General features: G+C 33.5%; 3 protein-coding genes across 9 annotated transcripts; 1 reads left to right on the forward strand and 2 right to left on the reverse strand.

The window, feature by feature from the left end:
• Window positions 1-1,662: 1,662 nt before the first annotated feature.
• LOC123920729 (protein EMSY-LIKE 4-like) lies at window positions 1,663-8,024 on the reverse strand. Its single transcript, XM_045973033.1, has 10 exons — window positions 7,726-8,024; window positions 6,332-6,540; window positions 6,137-6,246; window positions 5,731-5,983; window positions 5,418-5,624; window positions 5,266-5,334; window positions 3,701-3,946; window positions 3,541-3,609; window positions 3,375-3,438; window positions 1,663-2,078 (listed from the first exon to the last, which is right to left on the reverse strand). The coding sequence occupies exons 1-10, from the start codon at window positions 7,751-7,753 to the stop codon at window positions 2,029-2,031; spliced, it is 1,305 nt and encodes a 434-aa protein (XP_045828989.1). The 5' UTR covers window positions 7,754-8,024; the 3' UTR covers window positions 1,663-2,028.
• Window positions 8,025-9,709: 1,685 nt separating this feature from the next.
• Window positions 9,710-14,997, forward strand: LOC123921311. Of its 7 annotated transcripts, none has more exons than XR_006814018.1 (10): window positions 9,714-10,271; window positions 10,398-10,551; window positions 10,735-10,831; window positions 11,029-11,091; window positions 11,175-11,341; window positions 11,818-11,890; window positions 12,161-12,335; window positions 12,549-12,652; window positions 14,193-14,281; window positions 14,360-14,997. XR_006814018.1 is itself a non-coding variant. In XM_045973801.1 (4 exons), the coding sequence occupies exons 1-4, from the start codon at window positions 10,197-10,199 to the stop codon at window positions 11,079-11,081; spliced, it is 417 nt and encodes a 138-aa protein (XP_045829757.1). In that variant the 5' UTR covers window positions 9,710-10,196; the 3' UTR covers window positions 11,082-11,091. The 7 variants fall into 7 exon arrangements, 2 of the variants coding, with proteins under 2 accessions (XP_045829757.1, XP_045829758.1); XR_006814017.1 differs by having other exon boundaries at window positions 9,724-10,090; XR_006814019.1 differs by having other exon boundaries at window positions 9,763-10,090; window positions 10,991-11,091.
• A 1,913-nt stretch (window positions 14,998-16,910) lies between these two features.
• Window positions 16,911-21,451, reverse strand: LOC123921417 (protein LTV1 homolog). Its single transcript, XM_045973955.1, has 5 exons — window positions 20,911-21,451; window positions 19,472-19,915; window positions 18,443-19,042; window positions 18,147-18,274; window positions 16,911-17,230 (listed from the first exon to the last, which is right to left on the reverse strand). Exons 1-5 carry the CDS (start codon window positions 21,286-21,288, stop codon window positions 17,227-17,229), a joined length of 1,554 nt encoding a protein of 517 aa, XP_045829911.1. The 5' UTR covers window positions 21,289-21,451; the 3' UTR covers window positions 16,911-17,226.
• Between the last annotated feature and the right edge of the window lie 1,937 nt (window positions 21,452-23,388).

Consider the following 23,388-nt stretch of genomic DNA (forward strand, 5'->3'; position numbering starts at 1 on the left):
GGAAATTTTTTATTTTTTTTAAAAATAATATATTATCTGACGTGGAATTTATTAAAAAAATATAAATAATTTTTTTCCACGTGTACAAGCCACGTCAGCATATGTGCACAGTCACATATCCTGCCGTACATCCAGGGGGCAAAATGAGGGAATCTATGTTTTACAGGGGGGTAAACAGAAAAAAAATCTGCACAGGGGGGTAAACGAAAATTCGCTTATTTTGCAGGGGGGTAAATGATCATTTACCCTATAAAATAATTGCACGATAGTTCCTCGATACGGATTGTGATGTATCAAAGGCATATCAGTTTCGAATATGCGTTGTATACGATACTTTACCATTTTTTAAGTATCACGGTTTCACAGTTGAAAAGAGTTGGCCAAAAATAACATGTTTGGAGAACCTTTGCTACAATTCTAGTTACACCAAAATGTCCCCACATGGAGATGGGCAGATGAGTGGACAATGTTCTAAAATAGTTGTAGCTTCCTTCTCAATTGCACATCTTGGTGGTTAATCTGGTCCCTTCTTATCCAAGTATGGATCATCTCAAAGATATGATTTGGTCTGTTGAGAGTTCATATCAAGAGGAATTATCCAACTTGCCAAGAAATTTACCAAAATAAGGTGTTGCAGAATTTGCTATAAAATTTACCCCAACAAGCATGGATCCATTACAGAAGTATTTTTTGATGACCAATTCACCTCCTTCTTCATCAGTTTCGATGATTCTTGACAAATGGTCCACTATTTGATTTTCAACTCATTTTTCTTATCCTTGATCTCCAAGTCAAGATCTTGTAGTAGAAGGATTCATTTCATAAGTCTTGCTTAGGCATTCCTTCTTGGCATATGACCTTGGTTCCTACCACGCAGAGTCTGAATTAATCATAAGAAAATAACATTGTGAAGAGTTCCTTTTAATTCAATGGTGGTATAATTCATATGTGTTTCAATCATGGTCCTACTTGCATAATGAATTGTGAAGAAGCCTTTGATCAATATATTCAATAATGAATTGTGAAGAAGCAAATAACATAGGTAATGTAATTTTATTTTATTTTTGAAATGAAATAAATAACTCACAAAGTGTGATAAAGTGGTGTTTGAACAATTAAAATGCATTCTTTATTAATAAATGCATTCTTTATTCTAAATTCTCAACTTCAAGCAGGTTAGATGTACAAAGTACAAATAATAGCTCAACAATTGAGTGTCCTCTACTCTACAGTGTGTTTGAACAATTAAATGCTTATCCAACAAGGGTTTCTGATATAAATATTTATGTAAAAGTTATTTTCATAATTAAAAAAAGTAATGCAATTACACTCTTGATTCTTAAATAATGCTCCCTCCGGTCTAGAATATAAGCAACAAAACAAAAAAAATTGTTAGTCTCAAATATTAGCAAAAGTTTACTGCAATCATTATGTTTAATGTTATAATTTCAATTTTACCCAAAAGAAGATGAAGTGTGTGCAATTAATTTCTTTAATTTAAAACAAAAAGGATAATATTGGAAATGGAATACTTTTTTTCAATCATTGAATACATTTTACCTTAAAGGGAGTGCTTTTTTTATTTTTTTGCTACATATAAGACTACTAGAGGGAGCAATAAAAATTATTGAAATAAGCATTTGTGCAAAGTGTAAGAAAGAATTTAGGAAAATAACTTATGAAGTTTATAATTAGAGAGAGTGAACACCAATTTTGTTGACACATAAAATACAATAATTTATACACTAACACACATTAATCACAACTGTGATGGAGTATTAAACAAGTATCAGTTGGTCCTATGTCAAATTTTAAACTCAATAATAAACAATTATTACCAAACTACAACAATTGCTGTCCTACACAATACCTAATCCACAAGAACATGGCTAGAGCTATAATCTGCTAAAAAGGGAAATGGTGTCTTTTTGTCATAACAATAATAATACAAGAAAAATACACCCTTTTTCCAGAGTTATGCTACCAGACTGCCTCATCTGTTCATTGGACAAGTAACAAGTTTACCCATCATTCTCGATCCATTGGTTGACCGTGTGGGAAATGGCGCCCAGCTCCATCTGTATCAACAATAAAATACAACAAAGTTAGACAGAAATAAACTATCCGGTTGTATTGAAAAGCACACCATATGGTAACTACAATCACAGCTGTATCATCGGTTGTTATAATGCCATATACTCATAGCCATTGTGTATCACAGTTCATTTTGTATTTTTATGTTGTTCTAAAGAGCCTGGCGGCAAAACTCACACTAAGGGCTAAGAAATGGGAAATTGCGAGTTCATACCCACATCCCAACATATCAATCGAACTACAACTGTCGGTCACTCTTATAGTATGATAGTTAGTTAGATGCTAGTTTGAAACCACCCACTAAATAACATTGCGAGGAAAATAACACTTCAAAATGCGGGGGTCATTTTCACTTTCGTTTGTATTTTCATCTGCAGAAACTAGAAGGCCAATAGACACGTATTAACAAGTTAGTTCTATTCATATCAACAGCTCTACCAGTCATCCTAACCTATGTAACGGTATGGCCACTATACCGACATGTAGGTACAATACAAGCAATTTATTTTTATACATGTATAAGAGCTCAAGAATAGAAGAATAAAGAGATAACATATTGTTTTCAAAATGTCACAGAACAGAACGAACAGCTCAAATATTGAGGAGCGGATTGTGGTTGGGATTGAGATGATGCCATAGGCATAGCAACGGGCACTGATAATAGGTACAGAAACAGCGCACAAGCACTGATACTTGATAATAACACAGGGTGTAGAAAAAATCACTGATATCCTGAGTTGCAGGGGAGGGTTGCAGTACTTCCCCGGAGAGCCATGGAGGATTAAAAAACGTTGGAGGCTGTGGCTGCTGGATTTTGTCACAGCACAGAAGAGGTGACTGCTGGGTTTAGTCACACACGGAGAAGAGGGGAAAATTGGACGAATAAGGTTCAGTTGCTCTAATCAGTTTTAGTCTTTTTCAGGATACAAAAAGACCAAAAAGTCTTAAAAAGAAAATGGCTACAAGTGAAGGGTATTTCTGGGTTTCCACTGCCTCTTCACTGTAGTGGCTGATCCAGTTACAATTTTCTTCATTTTGGCCACATTATGTTATGGTTAAAAAATTAAACCAAACCTATTGAGATAGTATGTTTTGCACAAATTTCTAAGTATTTCAGTCTAGCCACTATGTTTGGTGGAGCAACCACTGCAGCATTTGAGGTTGAGTACTCCATGTTATACCAACACCATAAGTAATTAACGCAACTAAGACGACTAAATGATACGTGACAAAGCTCATGAGTGTTTCTATAAGGAATGTAATTGAAAACCGAGAAGTACCACTTTCACCATCAGAAAGATCAGCAAGTCTAGCAAGTGCATCAACAAGAGACTGTTCGTGATCCTGCGTCGAATTATATATAGATCAGGCATACATCATTTTTTGCAAGAAAATCAAATAGTCAGTACCTTTTACTAAAAAAAAAAAAAAAGAATAGGAAAGTACCTTCAATACTTTCTTCGCTTTCTCAATTTCAAGGGGATCAGGATGATTTGCATTAAATACCCTTTCCACCTGTCAAATTCACAGAAACTTAAATATACAGAATAAAATATCAAACAATCTCAATGAAAGAATAATTTAATCAAACTTCTTCTTTAGCTACCTCCTTTATTAGTGTGTCTGTGTGAAGTATTTGAATATCATCAGGAGCCTTCTTTCCTATGCCATTCTGTGATGCCAAAAAATCTTTTCTAGACTGACCTTTTGGAACCCCTCTACCTCTTCCAACTCCTGGAGCACTATCACGCCCTACAGACCTATTCATCCCATGACCAGGGCCCCCAAAACCCCCACGATGGTTATTAATTCCAGGATCATCACCTACCCACTGAATATCTTCGGGAGATATCTGCAGTTAAAAAACTGCATCTGAATTAGCAAAAACGATATAATATTAACATGTGTTGAATATCTGTAAAAAACAATCTGCTGAATATATCAACAGCAAGAGAATCATTTCTAAAACTAACTTCTAGATTTATTGAACATTTAAGATACAAGGAAAGAGCATTTCTTCCACCTTACCAAAATCAAGGAACCACATTTCAGAAAATCAATTGAAGTTTTAAGCAAATCAAAGTATTGTTCATTTCACTTTGTGATTCCTTTCATACAATATCAATGGCCACACTCATTAGGTTGAATACAAATGATACAAGGAATACTGAATCCTTCATTAATGCAGTGAAAGAAAAACAAATATATGCTACAAGCCTGTTGGCCAACTTAATTCAGTACTTAATATTAAAGTGTGTGTATTGAAGTTAAATTAGAGGTCTGTAATTAATATATGCAAACTCAAGTAAGAGCTTAAAATACTCAGCGCTTGAGGTAACTGTCAGCATAGCATCAGCCATATCTTTCTCTAAGACTCTAAGTCACTAACTATCCTTTTAGTACATTTCTTGTTCCTACTCATTATATTCATTCTTCTTAGTTTCCTTTAATACAATTTCAGATTTCAAAAAAAAATTTAAAGACTACAGATTTAGTACTTAATTTCGTCTTTACAATATAAATCTAATAAGGTACTACTCAAAAACAACATAATGAGCTTTCAGAAGCAAATACCATCGCCGCATACTGAAATGACCACAGCACAATCAATTGCTATTGATGACTTTGGTTTCGAACAAGTATAACAGTCTATAGTTTGCAGGGTCTGGCCAGTTTCACAACCTATACCAACTGTTTCCCTTGGTCATTTAAGTCTTAATGAGAAAGATGAGCCAAGTTTTATGTACCCAGTATCATTGGTAATGCTATAGCATTCTTGGGGGGGGGGGGGGGGGGGGTCATTAACTACTTTGTAAAAAAAGACACTTCTAGATCATACATTTATACTTTAGATGGGATGGGTATGAGCTGTCAAACATAGTACATACCCAAAGATATCCAACTTCTTCGATACTAAAATATGTCAAAAACATTAAATACAAAAATGTAGTAACATTCTAAATATATTCTAAATCTAGAATCTAGATAATAACCTTAATGTACTTTTGTTTAATTTCTGCATTCCAAATATCATTATGGACTATTTTTGTATCATTGAATACCATTTGATACCAAATATAACTGTGAAATAGTTATGATTGCAAACTCTGAATTAAAAGAAAAATATGCAAGGATTTCACTACAAGAAACAGGATAATGTATCAGATGTACCTCTGACAGTTTAACCCATTCCCATGTTTCATTTGTACTCCCCATGTCATAGACCAGACTATGCCGTCCCTGAAAAGTTACAAATATAAGTAAACATTACAGCTACATATTGGTGGAAAACAGATTACCAAATATTCCAGGGTTGTGAATACATCATGTGCATTGTATTCAGAGATAACAGCTTCGTAGAAGCTATTGTCGTCAGGCCATCTTGTCCGCACTCTCCTACCAAGCAGTGATTCCATTGATCCACCCTCAGCATGTTCACCCATGACAGCTCTATTAGGTACTTGATTCCTCCCACCTGGACCTGAAGGAGGAAACTGCTTCGCTGAAGATACACCAGGTAATATTTGACCCTACAAATGAAAATATATACATATTAATGTAGGCGAATCAAATTTTGGTGAATGTATACAAATAAAATAAAATGACCAGTCTAGACTACATAGGTTCCCTACTCACAGGTTTTTGCTTCTTTCCCTTTGATCCAGGAACAGGTCCTCGCTTTGCTGCAGAAGAAGATGGCTGGTGGGGTGCAGTCACTGTTTGGGGGTGAAATGGGGGAGAAGGCCCACCAAAAGAACGTGATGGTACGGGTGGTGTAATCTTCTGCTTTTTGCGAGATGCAGAAACTGTTGGACTGGGAATTGAATCATGTAGAGCATGAGCAGTACTCAGTACGCCAGGCTGATGGCCACCTGTCTGTCTCCATTCCCTATGTCATTATCCAATAAAGCATTGATTAGCAAAATATCAGCACACTGTTCCAAAAAAAGCAAAATATTAGCACACGTGGATATTCATGACAATCTCAATTCTAAAGCAAAGATAGACCAACACGAAACCTTGTTTCATAATTTTACCAAACCTTATCCTCCGTATTGTGTCATCCGCATTAACCCGACCTAAGAGTTCTCTGTGTTCCTCGTTAGATAATCTCAGCTCTTTTCTAAGCTCTGTAATCAAACTTTCTTTTTCCTGAAGAAAATACATATCATGGAGCAGTTATTTAAACCTGATCATAAACATTAAAAAACATTATGTTTTAAGAAATAAAATATACCCAAGTAATGGCATCAGCTTGAGCTTTAAAGGCTCTCAGAACTGAACTGTATGCTTCCTGCTCAAGTTGATGAATTTGGGTTTCCATGTCGATTTCACCATACACCCTGGGGTATGGAATTGAACCAACAGCAGATCTTCCATTCCCGGCAAGACGTCCTCCCCTGGGAATTCTATTTTGATGGGTTGGCGGAAGATCGTCATCGGTTCCTGCGATCATCACAATCAAATCAAGTATAAAAAATATTGGATTGCAACCAATACTTCTAGGCAAAAGGAGAAGTATTATAACTCTACAACAGCGTGATGGCACAACCAACACATGGCAAACAATCAGCTGGGAGGTTTCAATTTGTTTTGTATGGAAATGGTATTTTAAATACCAAGTTCTCACCACATAAAAATTGTTAGAAGCATGCAATCAAGTATTTGACCAGTGAAAAACTGTATTCTGAACTGAAATTTTATCTTAAGTAAATAAGCATAAAACAAAATTCTAAAACTCCCTTTTTCCAAAAACTCTCGTTTTAATTCTTTATAAACATCTATAAGAGCTTATAAAGACTTAATTTGTACGTGAAGAAACATAACCTTATTTTAACCAAGTATCTCACTAGCTCTCTTACAGTAGAAACTAATCAAATTTGGACCTCAATGTAAAGGTTATTTTGGAAAGATACGAGTTTCGATGAAAACTTACACAAACACTCATTGCTAATCCCCTACCCTCCCTCCCTAATTTTAAGGCCCTCCCAAACAATAGTGCCTTCCCTCTATAATTGTTGCTTTCTAAGGTATTCATCCGTCGTTTTCAACTTTCAAGGCTACATTAACACCTTTTCTGACTATTATACAATGGTACCTTTCCTCTATAAAATATTTTACACAGATTAATAAAAGGAAAGCATATATTACAAGTTGCTTATTAATCAATGCTACTTCTTAATTTGTACAAAAAACCTTAAAAAACAACTATGAAGGAAAAGAAGAAAGTAACAACAACAACAAGAAGCAAAAGCTTAGACAATTCATACATAAAAAAACAAAATAAAACCAATTTATCTATAAATATATCATAAATTCTAGCAAAAATAAGAAGTAATGTTCTCTTAGCTCAATTTACTTAATCTAACAAATCAAATGGATACATAAACTCATCTTTCTATGTATACAAGTTTTCACACTATCAAAACTTAAACTTCAAAAAAAAAAATTAAAAAAAAAAAAACAACAAAAAAATACAATTTTTGATAATTTCCCATTAAAAATTAAAACCAAGAACACTGAAAATTACATATATTAGCGAAAAAATAAAGAAAGAACTAGAAACCCTAACCCTAAAAAAAGGGAAAATTGTGAAATTGAAGAAAAAGGAAGGAAAAAGAACTAACTTACCACTACTGTCGTAGGGTTCGTAATCCATAGCCAGTTTGAGAGAACCCAGATCGAGGGGATTAGAACCAGGTGCGGGAGGGTGCACCAAGATGAATTTAGAACCTCAAAATGTAGAAGAAGAAGAAAAAGAACAAGAAGAGGGTTGATTTGAAAGGAAGAAGAAAGAAGAGTCAACTCGGACTCGGAGTCGAAGAGAACGGAATGGATGAGTCAACTCGGACTCGGAGTTTGAGGGTTTCGTTTTGACGCGAATTCAATTCAAAGTTTCAGTTCATAATTTGGTTCCAGTTCCGGTCTTTCTAATTTCAATTTTTTTATTTTTATATTGGCAAAATTACACTACAGGTACTTTCTCTTATTTTTTTGTAACACTTTGGTCCTTTATCTTTTTTTTGTAACACTTTGGTCCTTTATCTTTTATTTGTAACACTTTAGTCCTTTATTTTTTTTATTTGTAACACTTTAGTCCCTTTTTTATAACAGTTTGGTCCTTTATCTTTTTCTATTTGTAACATTGTGGTCCTTTATTTTTTATAAATAAATAAGACAAGGACCAAAGTGTTACATAAAAAAAAGATAAAGGACCAAATTGTTACAAAAAAAAAATAAAAGACCAAAGTGTTACAAAAAAATAAGATAAAGGATCTTTAGTGTAATTTTGCCTTTTATATTTTATTAAAGATTTTATTTTATTTTAAAATAAACTTATGTATTTTTATTTTTTAACCATATTTATTATTTAATAAAAAAAATAATTGTCTCGTGAATATAATTCATTTGGTAGGATATTATGATTTGCATGAGTTGGTATCTGAATTTAAAATTTTACAATTGGATAAAATTTTGATCACCGGACTAATTAAAAAATAATAATTATATTTTAACAATTCTCTTCAAATTGTTTAGAAGTACTAGCTCAACTAATAAAAAATATCAAAATTATTAGCCCGACCACCATAATCAGAGTTCGAACTCTCACTCATATACTTATGCGTGAGTTTGTAATGTGAGCATTTTTTTTTTGACACACCCCTTTCTTTTTTTTTACCACCAGTTTAATCTGGTTCAAAGGTCAGTTCTGGCATCAAGTTGTTCCAGCCCCTCTCGATCGCAGTTGTGGAGGATCGAATCGTGATTCTTCCTACCAAGTTCAGCACCAATCACCACTGAACCAACGATTGACATATTTTTTTTGTTTACACACCCCTTTCAAACAAACATAAAATACAACTTCTCAGTTATATTTTTCTATATAGTAATTAAAAAAAAGTATTACTATGCAAATATTTTTGAAGATATTTTATTACTAATTTATTAACTTTCTGGCATATCTAAGGGTTGATAGAATTTATTCTAACGAAAAGTTATGATGGAACTAAATCATTAATTATTACATTTCATTTCATTTAATGCATGCTTCACATGTATAAATAATAAATGTTTCTTGAAGAGTTTTTTTTAGTTTACAATGTAATCAAAGAGAATCGAGTTTAATATCTCATTCATACTTCATACTAACTAAATTTCTCACCATTAAAACCAACCTAATGGTTTATCTTGAAAAAAGTTTTTTGATTTAGAGAGAAATAGATAAAAAATAAATGAATAACATTAAGAGAAAACTATACTCACCTCCCTTCAAATTTGCTTAAATGACACACACCTCTCGTATATCTTTATATACTAAAGGATGAGTGGTTTTTCAAGCACCAAATGCAAACCCTAAATCCTTGTCCAATCAATCTTTTACATTTGTTTCTTCTGACCAACCACATCTTGCCATGCCATTTAGGGTTTCATTTCATTTTAGGGTTCAATTTAGGGTTCAATGTTCACATCTACACCTTCTTGCACATGGCATGATATTCTTATGCTTCATCTTACACATCTTACACATGGCTTATTATAATTTTTTGCATGACTCATGTGGACCCTCCTATAATTGCTGGTTTTGTGATTGCTGGTTTATGCAAACCATTGACAGAAGTGGTTTATGGAAACAATTGTGGTTTTATGATTACTTTCCCAAAATTTTTTTCATTTATGAAATTGTTTTCTCTCTCTTCCCCCTCTCTCTCTCTCTCGTACGCTCTCCCTCTTTCTCATCATCCCACAGTTTCATCTCTCTCACTCCCCATCTCATCCTTCACCATAACATCCACACCACAACCTCCACCACCATCTACGAATCAATCAATCGTCATGAGAGTGAGGGAGTGGCCGAGTGAGAGAAGATTTACCGGCGGGAGAGAAATTCTGGTGAGGAGGAGGAGTTCCGGCCGAGAGAGTTCTTGTGGCCGTTTGTGGTGACACGGCGGTGCTCGGCAACGGCGGCGACGAAGCTTCTTGCTCCTTCTTTCCTCTGGTTCGATCTTAATTTCTATGCTCTATTTATTTTTTATTTTTTTTCGTTGTTTTTTTTGTTGGTGAGGATGGTTGAAGATCGGAGGTGATGGTGATGTGTGGTGGTTATGGTAGATGGTGATGTATCTCCAAATTCATCTTCTAGATTTCATCTTTCTCAATTTGTCAATATTCATCTCTCTGTGAGTCTGTGACTGTTATCTGAATTCTTGGAATCAAATCAATCTGAACTTGATTTATTGGCTTGTGTCTTCTGCTCTTAAAATTTGTGTTGCTTGCTCACAATTTTCACTCACATGCTTTTGCAGATTACCTTTAGCATTCTATTTGTCATTGTAATTGCATTTGTATCAGATGGTTTGAGTACAGTGCCGGACAAAGCATCTGTCCTTTCTTCAAACACATCCTTCAGCCATGAATTTCACGAACATGGGGATCAGATAATAAAGAATTGCTTCAGAGGTGAAATAGTTTCTTCAACTTGTGTTATCTTTTTTCATAGGTTGAGAATTAGTCATTTAACTTGTGTTGTATTTGTTATTAAATTGTAGAAGTTCTCTGTTGAACAATAAGCATATACCATGTAATATCACTCACTATATATAACACTAGGGAAGTCTTTAAGTTGTCAATTGATTGTTGCAGGGAAGTTGGTTTTTGGTGGTTATTCAGTTTCAGATCAAAATCACCGGAAAAGCCAGTCGCGCCACCACCACAAAAGCTTTCTCTATGCGACAGACAGGTACAATTTTTCTAGGTTTTAGGTTTTTGGAAAATTTTGATTTGTTTCTTTGATTGATTGATTGAATTAACTTTGGTTGATTTCATCCCTCTTAGGCCTTAGCTACTCATACATGAATATTTTATTTTTATTTATGTTCTTTTGTTAATGGCATTGTAGTTTAAATACTAAAAGTCTGCTATACATTTATTACACAGGAGGGTTTAGAGCAAAAAGTAAAGATTCTGGAAAGCAATTTGAGTTCTTTTAGTGAGAAAGAGGTAATAACTTCTCAAATTTGCTACCTTAACCTTTTCTATTAAGTATACTCATCACCTAATTTGCCCGGGTACTTTTTTTTAAGAAAAAAGAAGTATCTGGATTTGAATAGAACAGTTTTTGGTGAATGTGAAGATGGCTATTGTGCACTATCAAAATTTGTTATCTTTCTCGCTTTCTTTTGGCATACCTGGCAACGGGAATGAATGACATGGAGCACACACAACAATGGTAGCAGCCTCCGATGTAGAGGTAAGGATTTCAGATCCATTCTATTTTGGTCCTCAATTTGTTTGTGATTATTCTTCTTGCTTCTACTCAGATGAAGTGTGACATAAAAACTTCAATCTCTGCAAAACTAATATTTTTATATTCTACAGATTTAGAATGAGTTCATAAATCGGTTACCATGCCGCATCAATTTCATTTATCATTAATTAGTTTCATTTGCGCTTCATCGTTTATCAACTATCGGTTAGAAAGATCTGATCTACAGGTTGTTACTGTTGTTATTGGAGTTTTCTATGAATTTAGTTCCAAGGAACCGAGGCCGTATCTTCAGTTGGCGCCAAAATTTCATAGGGTTTTGGTTAAGTCTAAGAATAATTGGGTTCTGATTTTAATTTTAATTTTCATTATGATTCATGAAATTCTAATTTTTATCAATAAGAAACTGAGGATGTTAGCATTGTCTGACCTAAAGCTTCAATCTTTCTTCTTTGTTGCAGGTTTGTGTATCTCATCTCAGCTCCATAGAATATTTCTGGTTCTACTTTAGCTAGATCTATCCATTTTGCTTAGGTTTGTCTTCAAAATCCAAACTTTATTTTTTTATTTTTATTTTTCATTCAAATTATCTGATGCAGTTTTTCTTCAAATCTTTGAAGCTTTTGTTTAACTGGGTTTCTGTTGAAATTACTTAGAAAAAGGTTCATTTTAAATTTCAGCTTTTAAAAATCTCTCTTTTAGGTTTGTCGAATGAAAAGGGTGGATATAGATTGTAAGATTTGAAATTTCTAGATTATTTGATGATTTATTTTCTAACATTTTCTAAGATTGTGCATTTTGCAGATAAAGGGTGGATTTTGATCTAGCTTGAAGGTTTTGATCATCTGATATAAGAGAGAGTTCCGACCGAGAGAGTTGCGGTGCTTGGCGATGGAGGTGATGAAGCCTTTTTCTCCTTCTTTCCTCCGGTTCGATCCTTCATTCGGATGATCATCAACAATCTATTGAAGAAGAGAAGGTAAAGAATGGCATATTCAAGTTGTAGAAAGTTTGTTGAGGGAATTAATATCATTGAACTGGACAAAGTGGAAATATGAAAAACATTTTCTTTTGGTTGATAGCTAAACCAAATTTAGATAATAGTTAGGGATTTGGTTTGTTGGATTGACAATTTTTGGAATTTTAACTTATTGTTTTCAGCCTTTCTAATTTTGTAGTTTTTTTTTTGTAGGCTTGATTTGTGGTATTTCTTTGATGTTAATACTCCCAAGATGAAAAGAGATCTCATGAAGCAGCTTTGGCGAAGTGCAAGGAGTTAGAAGAACAATTGCAAAGGTTAGACTTCCATCCAATATCATAAAGTTTGTAAGTACTTAAATTACGCATATTCTGCATGATCCATTCCTACTTGCAGGCATGTTCACTACATTAGTATTCATGTTGGTTTGAGTAAGATAATGTAGGATTAATAGTAGTATCAGCCACTGGTTTATAATATTGTTGGTAAACATGGTTGATTGGGGTGATTATCATCATATGTCTAACTAATCCAACATTAGGGTTAACTTTTTGCAAATGTTCGTGAACAAATAACCACATATTCTAGATTAGATAGATTCCACCCTTTTGTTTGTTTTATCATATCAGTAGCACAGATGTAGCAGTTTGAATTTGAGTATCCAGTTTACTGTGTTTTATCATGTCAGCAACACAGTTGCAGCAATTTACATTCAAATTTGCCAGTTTACTTTTTTATTACTGAAATGCATTCAATTTGCTTTCATAGTACTTATATTTCAATTCGAATTTTCATGTTTGCTCTTCGAATAAGTTCAAGCCATTAGTGTTTTCCCATTCCAATGGCACATTGCATCATTTTTCATTCAAGTTTTTCAATTTTGTATTGCTCATATTCCAATTCAATTTTTTCCTGTTTTCTCTTTGGTTAACCTTTTGAAAGTATCAGTGTTTCATCATTCCAATAACATAATATCAAACAATGTAAGCATAGATGATTCTAAATTCATTTTCAACCTACATGTGTTAAATAGTAAGAATCTAAAAATGTAAACATAGGTGATTATAAATTCATGTTCAACCTCCATGTGGTAGCCTTTGAAATGGATCTGCAATTTGTTAATTTGATTATAAACATTAGATTGGATGGCTTTGAACCCATTAGTAGTCCTTCATATTTTCCAAACATAAAATTTGTAATTAAGTGATTAATACTCAATCAAATCATGCTCTCTGATCTGATCTCTACTAAATTCCAAATAAAACTAATACACTCCACACTCTATAGTGGTCCTTCACTCCTTCCTCTCCTCTCTATTTGAATATTTTGATGCATGTGTACATTTTCTTCCATTAGTCTCTTTCTTTGCAATGATATCTCTTTTTGTCTTCTTATTCATTGTTTACTCCCATCAACAAAATTACTTCAACACTTCTTTTAATTCCAACATTATTATATTTCTTATAATTTCAATTTTTGCATGAAAATATTATTGGCAAAAAACATGTATATTATTGACAAAACATGAAATTTCACTAGCCAACTTACTAGCCAGCTTCATGTAGCCAGCTTCAATGATGGAAATGATGTTTTCTTCATTAACAAACTAAATAGGTTGATCAGGGTTGTTGATTGATGGGAATGGCTATTTGTTGATGTTAAATGGATTATAAACCTTGAACTTGATAAATTTCATGTACATCAACATTTCACAACCTAGCTTTTATAATAGATACATCAAGTTAATATGCCACTTAGTTTACATTAGAAATTCTTGCATTTACAACCTATAGTTTTACATTAATATTTTAATAGTTCACTCAACTATTCCTTGCACAAATCTTCTATATTGTATAGATATGAACCATCGTTACAAATTGCATCCTGATGTTCGTCCTTACGCAATGATGACCAGGACAGGATATATGGAGTATGATCCCATGAAGGTAAGTGTCCACAGATTCTTTCTAATATTATTTCTGTACTGCATATTGCCTATTCTTAATATTGCCTTCCTTATGTAGCCCCGAGGAAAGCTTCCAGAAATCTATGCACGTTCCATTGGTCAATACATGTGATACGGTTTTTTTGGAGGATGTTAACAAGAATCAGATTCAAGTTGGTGTGCACAAAAAGAGTTCTTCAAAAATTTATTTTACTGATGGCTGGTCAATACATAGGTGATACGGTTTTTCTGGCCAGTGGCGTGATATTTGCAAAGTCCACCATTTGGCTGAGGGTGTAACTGTGAGCTTTGGTGTCACTCAAGCATCCAACAACAGGATCATATACTTCAAGCTATCCCCTTACATTGGCATACGAACTACTCTCATTGCTCCTTCAACATCCAGCAAGCGGAAGAAATTTTATGAGACTCAGCATTTCTATATGCTCTAGGATCCCTACTATCTTGCTTTAGAACTATCTTGCTTTTATTTATTTCTGAACCTATGTTGTAATATCTCTGCCAAACTTGATTTTCATGCTTTTAGGCTTGGCCATTTTGAGCTTGTGCTGTGCTTGCTCTATTTTGCTTTAGAACTATGTTGATTTTCATGCTCAAGAGCTTGGCCATTTCGAACTTGTGTTGTAATATTTCTACAAGACTTTATTTCCCTGCTTTTCATAGTGCTTGCCCCAATGCTTGCTCTTTTATGATTGATTTCCATGTTCTTATCACTCTTAGAACCGTCTTGCTTTTATTCTCATGCTTGCTTGCTCTTTCTACTTGACCATGTTGTAGTATCTCCACTAGACTTGATTTACCTACTTTTCAAAGTACTTGCTCCAATGCTTGCTCTTCTTATATCATGAGCAATGAATGATTTTGCACTTAAATTGCTATCACTAACTATTTTTGGTACATAGCATCCATGATTCCCAACAACCATGATTATTATATGTGTCCTTCTTCCAAACCCTTGCCATGCCTCACTTGGCATTCCACTAAATGAATCAATTTGATTAATCTCTATATGCTTATGACTAACTTCTTTTTGACTCATAACATCCATGATTGGCAACAACCATGATTGGTATATATTTATTGTTTAGAGGAAGAGAGAAATAGATTGAGTCTATGTATTGATGTTTTTCTTTAAACTATATCCTAATGTACTCTTGCCTTCTTATTGTGTATTGAAACTTTTTTTTCTTCATATTGTCGTGATAATGATAATTTGTGGTTGTTTTTGTAAATTGAATTTGGCTTCATATGATATAATGAGATTCACCTAGAAAAGTCTTATACATTGAAGGTTGATGAGAGGAAAGGAAGGTAGAAATAATTCTCATATGTTGAAGAATACACGAATTGGAGGAATTCTATTTTGAAACTGGCTATCATGTCCTTCACAAAATTCTTTTATCATCATAATATACAATTGCTTCTCCTACCTATATTTTGAATAGCACTCCTATGTCCCATAACACTCCTATCTATTCTCAAATAGTAGTAATCTTCTTTCTATAAATGTCATGGGTCATGAAAGTTCCATTATAAAATTCGGTGTGATGATTTACTTGAAGTCTGCATATGGTCTGCATTTATGTTTGCAATGATCAATTATGTTTAACCCACTTAATTGAGATTAAATTATATGATGCCTTTAATTTTAAACATCCTATATTTGCAATGATATATTATGCTTAACTCACTTGACGTTTTGCCGAATGAACCAATTTGATTAATTTTCATATGCTTATGACTAATTTCTTTTTGGCTCATAGCATCCATGATTGGCAACAACCATGATTGATATATACATGAGGTTCTTGCCAAACCCGTGCATCGCACGGGTCGGCGTCTAGTTTTTAAAACAACACACATCTATCTTGTTTAATAAATGACATGATATACCCCATCACAGGTTGTGTTTACATTGTAACCATAATCAACCAAAACATTTGGTTCAAGTGCTTAATGAGCTCCCCTAAGGACATATCGTTCGAAGAATCCATGTTCCAACTTCAAAACCAACAACATAGCTAATTAAAAAGAAATATCTAAATTTAAAAGCACAAAATGCAAGAACACTATTTCAAGCAACAAATTGCACATTTCCTTCTCTCATTTCTCAGTTGGTTATTATGTAGATTTGAGATCGTTGAAAGATCGTGGATGTAGTAAATGGGAGAAATGGATTTAGTCATTCACTAGTTGTAGAGTGACAAAATTGTATGCAATTTTTCTTTATTGATGAACCACAACAATCGTAATGTTAAATGAAAGGCATGTAACTTGAGCATATAGAAAGATGTGGTGTGTGCAATTTAGTTCTCAATATCTCGATGGAGTGATTGTCAATTGCATCAGAAGTTTCAGAATATAACATAACAAAGAGACAAAAAGTAAAATTCTTTGTCCATTATTGAACCACATGACAACTTGTGGTCTACACAAGTTGTCTAAAATATGAAAATAATTTTTTTTTCCACCAAACATAGAAACCCTTATAATTTTCTTGTTCAAAATGTATGTCTTGTGCTATTACTTATCTTTTGCGAATCAAAAGAACCCTTATAATTTATTCAGCAAATATATTAGCATATCACTGAATACCAAAATGTATAAAATATAACTAACTATTGTGCATCCTTATGTATAATTAAGATGGTTGCCTTACATTGTTCTTCAAAAACATAAGTCACTCAAAACTTAATTCTGAGAAACAGAATAACAATAGTTGTTTATGCTTACATATAACCGATAAATAATGACACCAAAACACTTGTACATTCTTGGTTGGGCAACACACACAAAAGCTATGTGTATTATGCGACAAAACTTGGTATTAATGTATAAAACATCATAGAACCTCACAAGCTTCATTGTAATGCTACGGCAGACATGCGCAAGTAACGAGTTGAGCTGGTACTTGATTCTGTTAACTTAGCTACAAAGATAATAAATCAGGAAAGTGAGAACAAAGCAAAAAAGAAATCACATTAATCACCGTGTTTCCATACTCGTTTATAAGGAAAGTTCAAGACAAAATGATGCCATTGAATTGAATTGGATATTAATTGAATACAAAAGCTTATTTTCATTCGTAGTAGAATTGTGGAGACATTACTATTCACATAATCATACCAATCTTAGTCAACTTCAACTGTGAGCAGTGAGCACTGAGCATGTTACAGTTTAGTTTACATACATAACAATTTGAATAGATTTAATGACTAAAAAACCATAGCAATACTAGTTAGCACTAAGAGATTCCCTGATTTACCCCAAAAAATGGTATCACTGCTTAGCATAACCTAGAGTATTTCACCAAGCTGATACATTAGGGACGTTTGCAACATGTAAGCCATAATTATAATTATTTCTAAACTCAATTTAAGCTTCCTTTTCTACTGAAACATATTTATCAAACCAGGAAGGTTATAGGATTCACCAAGACAATTAAACATCTTAACAATAGTAATACTGCATTTGTGAAATCATCTTGAAGTATATAAGCATTTCATTATACTGAAACATATTTATCAAACCAGGAAGGTTATAGGATTCACCGAGACAATTAAACATCTTAACAATAGTAATACTGCATTTGTGAAATCATCTTGAAGTATATAAGCATTTCATTATGCCAAAACCCACCCTCTTCCCCTTTTCAATATATTTCGGACAAAAAGGGTCAATGCAATCCGAGCAAAATAATGGTTCATATATGATCATACTGATTTACTTTATTCAATATCAATTGATTTACTTTATTCAATATCAATGCTTGTCATGTATGTCGAAACCAATGTTCCCCATTTTGTAGATAGTTCAAAGCAAAATTTTAAATTTACAAAACTTACAAAATATGATAGGATGAAGCACCAGATCCAGCTGCAGTTCTTTGTGCCCGATTTGCTTCACACTTATAAAGTTCTTTCATTTCTTTTTTCGTACGACGTGCCTCACGCCGTTCCTCCTTCACAGCAGCCTACAATTCAACATTAATGTCAAATTAGTATATACACAAAACATCTATACTCAGAGACAACGGCTGGTGAGTTCTTGAAAAGAAGTTGATAATGGTAGCATGCATAAACGAAGCATCCTAAACTCAAGACATAATATAAGCAAACCAAGTAGCAAGTAATACAGTTACCTTTCTCTCTTTCTTCTCCTCTTTTGACTCTAAGCCATGTTTTTTTCTCTTGTACAGCTCAGTTTTTTCAGTAGACACGTCCTTAACCTTTTCAGCAGCAGGTTTTCTGCCGCCGGGCAAGAAGTCTGCAGGGAGCTTTGCTTTACCGCTTAGGGAAATTATTGGATTAGAGGAACTAAAGGCTGCAGTCACAGTTTCAGTCAATTTCTTTTTCCTAGTGAACCCGGGTATTTCAATCATTCCAGGGTGGTTATCTAAATTTGAGTACGTTGAAACAATAGTCTCACAATCCCAAACTTCTGACTCATCGCTACTTTCTTCAAAAATTACAACATCCTTGTCATCATCTTGAACTTCATACTGCTGACCATATTCCTTGCAACGGCGAATCACATCGCCAGCAAAACCATCTTGCTCCTTCTCATCTTTAGGAACCTTATACTTGCCACTCTCATCAAGTTTTGGGCTGTCCATCTCATCGTTGCTAAGAGAGAGTTTGGGCTTCTCAGCAAGTGACTCGTCTTCAGCTAGATAGTTTTGTTCATAATCACCATAAATATCATCATCATCACCATCAGATGCATACTCTTGACTTTCAAGCTACAACAAAAAAAGTACAGAGAACGAGAATCTTAAAAGAAAAAGGATATAGATAGTCAATAAAGGCTATTTTACTTATATTTTTTTTACCGAACTATTTTACTTATATATAAAGGGTAAAATTTGAAAAATACACTTAGATACCATACTAGAAGCATATAGTTCAATACAGTTTATTAAATTCTGTAATTTGTGATGGAACTGATGTGCAGTGACAAAAGTGAGGAGAAAATTTATGTGCAAGAAATCTTATTTTCTATTCTGAAAAATGCCTGTAAATATTCTAGATACTAACAGAAACATAGCACAACAATGCAAGCTAATCAATGACATAGTACACGCAAAAACATACTTTTAGAACTTTATCAATTTGGAAAAAGAAAGCTTCAAAGGGTGTTAATAAAATAGATTATGAAGAGCATAACTCACCAAATCAAATTGTACATCTAACAGACGACGAGGTCTTGGCTGCTCACCAGCAGAGTGGACACCTGTTGCACCATTTAAACCCTCATCCAGAGGACCAAAAGCATCGGCAACAGTGGAGTAATCAGAAACTTGCAATACATGCTCATTGTCTAAGCTCCTATTCATCGTAGATTCCTCGTCAAAGTTATTTCCATTACTCGTGTTTGCATTCTCTTCATCATCTTCGTCTTCACAGAGGTTAGCCTGGACAACAAAGTCTTCCTCCAAATCTTCTACATCAGAGTCAAAACGCGAGGCATCACTGTCATCAAGCAGCGCAGCCACTTCAGGATCAACAGCTCTCTGAACCCTTACGTTGGCAGTATTGGATGCAACACTATATATAATGTTTCCTTCAGGCTCTTCCTCTGCCTCTTTAATCCGCACTCTCGAAGCATCGTAAGCCTAAATTCACAAAAAATATAATCATAAGAGCCAAATTGGATAATACGCTACAAATAATTACAGAAAAATAATTTGGATAAGATTCTATAGCTGCTGGTACAAGTTGAAATTAAATACTATATTTCAAGTTATTCAAAATAAACTCTTTGAATTGGTTTGGCTTCTCAATCTCAATAAACAACAACTACAAACTTACAAAGACCTTTCTAAAGTGAAATCATCAACTTAATTTAAATAAATGACTCAAAAACTAATCCAACCATGGTCTAATTACAATAAGATCATTGATGCATTGAGGGACAATATCTAGAGGGAGAAATGGTATCCAACAGATCTAACCATCAGTTAGTTAATAATCTAAATTTTAACCAAGCTAACATATAAACATATAACTTCTTAGCATTAAACTCTTTTCATATAAATTGTAAGCTGATTTAACCACATAGTGTGCCTATTGCAATAGCATGAAAACTACCGTAAGTCAATCCAAACAGGACCTGTAAGTTGTTTTCATAAGCACTTATGAGTTTTTTTTCATAAGTTATCTTCTAGAGCTTATGAAAATAAGTTAGGAACAACTTATGGACATGTCATAAGTTGTTTTCATAAGTGCATATGTCAGCACATAAGCTCAAAATAAGTCAATCCAAACAGATTATTTTTGAGCTTATGCAAATAAACAAGTTTTATGTATTATTATAAGGTTGTAAAGGTAGTTTGTGAAAAAAACAGCTTATGAAGATACAATTTTCGTTAGCGGTTAGCGATAACTTAATTAACATAAAAATTATTTATTTGCATAAGCTATTTTTTCATAAGCTACAAAATTAGCCAATCCAAACGGCTCCCTATATCACAAGATAAAGTCTAAATAAGCTCTTCCTAACCAATTCTAGTCTCAAAAAAACAAAGCTTCTAACAAACATCAGAACAAAACACTAAACAAACTGAAATCAACTCCAACAGTGAGAAAGTAAGAAAGAAAAAAGCATCACCTTAACATCATTAACATGCTCAAGCTTAAACTTAGGGTTACTAAAGTAATTAGAACCACCACCAGAATTCTTAATTTCTCTCAAATGATTCAAGTAATTATAACCATCATCAGGAAACCCTAATGCCAAAATCTCCTTCCTCACATCCTCCGACAAAGGACGACTACTACTACTTTCACCGAATTCATAATGAGTATCGAATTCGGCATCGGGATCATCGGGTGAATCGGCGAAGACGGAGTCGGCAGAAATGGGATTGTTGTCGACGCGAACGAAGATACGGTCGGATTCTGTGAATGCTGGGTCAGTTGAGTCACGTGCCATGAGGTGGAAGGTGAGGGAGTTTTTTTTGTCGATGAATTTCTTCTTTTGACCCATTTGGTATTGGTTTGGTTTCTGTGGTTGTTGTTGTGGTGGTGGTGCTTGTGACGGCGCCGGAGATTTTGTGGTTGATGTTCAGAGTGTGTTATGTATTTGCTGCTCTCTGAAAGAGAGTATGCTGAACCCTAATGATATATTTCACCAAAACCCCAACAACGACAAAAAAAAAAAAAAATTATAATTTTATATACACCGATATTCGTCCAATCAAATCACGCCAAGTACACTTTTGTTAAAATTTTAGAAAGTATTCGTCCGTCAAAAAATATAATGGAAAATTGGTCAAGTGAAATTGGTGTACTCCCTTCGTTGCAAATTATAAGGGAAAAAATCTCATTTTCTTTTACCAAATTATAAGGGAAAAACCATTTTCAAGAATGTTTTTTTTCCTTAATCTCATAAATTGCATTTAATTTTTGGCTAAATTGCAGTTTTGGTCCTCACGTTTCCTAATTGTGCGATTTTAGTCCCCTAGTTTCAAACGAGCGATTTTAGTCCCCACGTTTGCCCCCTTTTGCATTTCTTGATCCATTTGACTATTTTGACCAAAAAAACCGATGACATGAAATTTTGGTGACACATGTCTTAATTTTATTGTTAAAATATTTTCTGGGGACGTGATCCCACTTTTTTCATATGACATCAAATTGAAACACCATAACCATGTATTCCGTCCCTGGATGTTATGTTTTGGAAACACCGTAGCAACCATAACATCAAATTGAAACACCATAACCATGTATTCCGTCACGTGATCCCACTTTCTTCATACGACATCCAGGGACGGAACTAGGTAGTGGAGAAAAGGGGCAGCCGCCACCCCTTCATGTATATAGTAGTAGTATATCATCCTATATAACATATATATTGCCACCCCTATTTTTTCAAAAGAATTGCAAGTGTGCCACCCTTCTCTAATTTGGTCCACTCAATCTTCTATAAAGATACTAGTATATACTTATAAAATAATAATATTTGTTAACTATTTTAATTTAGTCAAAAAAAAAAACTTGCAACACCACACTTTTTATTGAGTACAAGTTAGATTTATTTCTTTTATTAATCTACTGATTGTTTCTTTATTTTTCTGTTTTTCACAAGGCTATACTTTAATCTATTATAATATTATACTAATCTATTATGTGCAATGTTTGTAAATCTTGTTTTCTATGGTTATTTATTTTAATATGTTATAATTTAAGTAAAACACAGACACTCTTTAGATTAGACGTGTCCTATTGATTTATCCATTAAAAGCAATTTACTTGAAGGACCGTCTTTAACAGAACATATATAATTTCTTGCTACGGAGCATCTAAGCAAAACACTGACACTCTTTAGATCAGACTGTCCTAGTGTCCGACACCAATACCACACTTATAATTACGTTGAACGATTTTATTTACTCAAATAATTATTTTCCATTAAACTAAGGTGTATGCAATCATTAAATAGTAGAAGTTAGTTATGGTTGATGTTATTTATCAAGTGTTATATTTCCGCCACCCTCGACGATTTTTTCTGGTTCCGTCCCTGATGACATCGAAGATTGATGGTTTCTTATTGGATGACCGTACAAAATTATTTTACACCGGCAGTGCTTCTCCATTAAACTCTTAGATTAATTCAAAATAAATTTAAATTTTGAATAAATTTGGCCTACATATATCTTTACCTAACTAAACTCTAAGGTACCTAAAATTAAAGGTAAAATATCATCATAGTAATATCCAATTTTTTCAATTAAAATACTGAGAATTTTTTTTACTATATATAAACTTAAACTAGCAAAAATGTTATACCTTAGTGAAAAAATGTTTTATATACTGGAAAATGATGGTTATATTTTATATTTTTGACTTAAATATATTTTTGTCCCAATAAAATGAGAACCTTTTAAGTATAGTCTTTATTTACATTTTATTGTTTTTTAATCCTACAAAAAAAAATTTGCACAGTTTTAGTTAATTTGGTGAACATTAAAAATTATAAAGGCAAATTTATTGTTATTTGAATTAATGTCCGAATTAAAGGTGAACTTTATAAGAGCCTTTTGATGGGATATAAGTATTGCTTAGAATTGGCTTCAAGAAGAGG

The sequence above is a fragment of the Trifolium pratense genome, linkage group LG4 (assembly GCF_020283565.1).
Source record: "Trifolium pratense cultivar HEN17-A07 linkage group LG4, ARS_RC_1.1, whole genome shotgun sequence".
NCBI lineage: Eukaryota > Viridiplantae > Streptophyta > Magnoliopsida > Fabales > Fabaceae > Trifolium > Trifolium pratense.

Coding starts and splice junctions, on each gene's coding strand:
- LOC123920729 (XM_045973033.1), bottom strand. CDS start 7,753: ATGGATTACGAACCCTACGACAGTAGTG. Junction 6,247..6,331: donor AAGCTGATGCCATTACTTGG/GTATATTTTATT, acceptor TATTTTCTTCAG/GAAAAAGAAAGTTTGATTAC. Junction 5,984..6,136: donor GACACAATACGGAGGATAAG/GTTTGGTAAAAT, acceptor ATAATGACATAG/GGAATGGAGACAGACAGGTG.
- LOC123921311 (XM_045973801.1), top strand. CDS start 10,197: ATGGTAGATGGTGATGTATCTCCAAATTCATCTTCTAGATTTCATCTT. Junction 10,272..10,397: donor TTGTCAATATTCATCTCTCT/GTGAGTCTGTGA, acceptor ATGCTTTTGCAG/ATTACCTTTAGCATTCTATT. Junction 10,552..10,734: donor AATAAAGAATTGCTTCAGAG/GTGAAATAGTTT, acceptor TGATTGTTGCAG/GGAAGTTGGTTTTTGGTGGT.
- LOC123921417 (XM_045973955.1), bottom strand. CDS start 21,288: ATGGGTCAAAAGAAGAAATTCATCGACAAAAAAAACTCCCTCACCTTC. Junction 19,916..20,910: donor AGCATGTTAATGATGTTAAG/GTGATGCTTTTT, acceptor TTGTGAATTTAG/GCTTACGATGCTTCGAGAGT. Junction 19,043..19,471: donor TAGATGTACAATTTGATTTG/GTGAGTTATGCT, acceptor TTTTTGTTGTAG/CTTGAAAGTCAAGAGTATGC.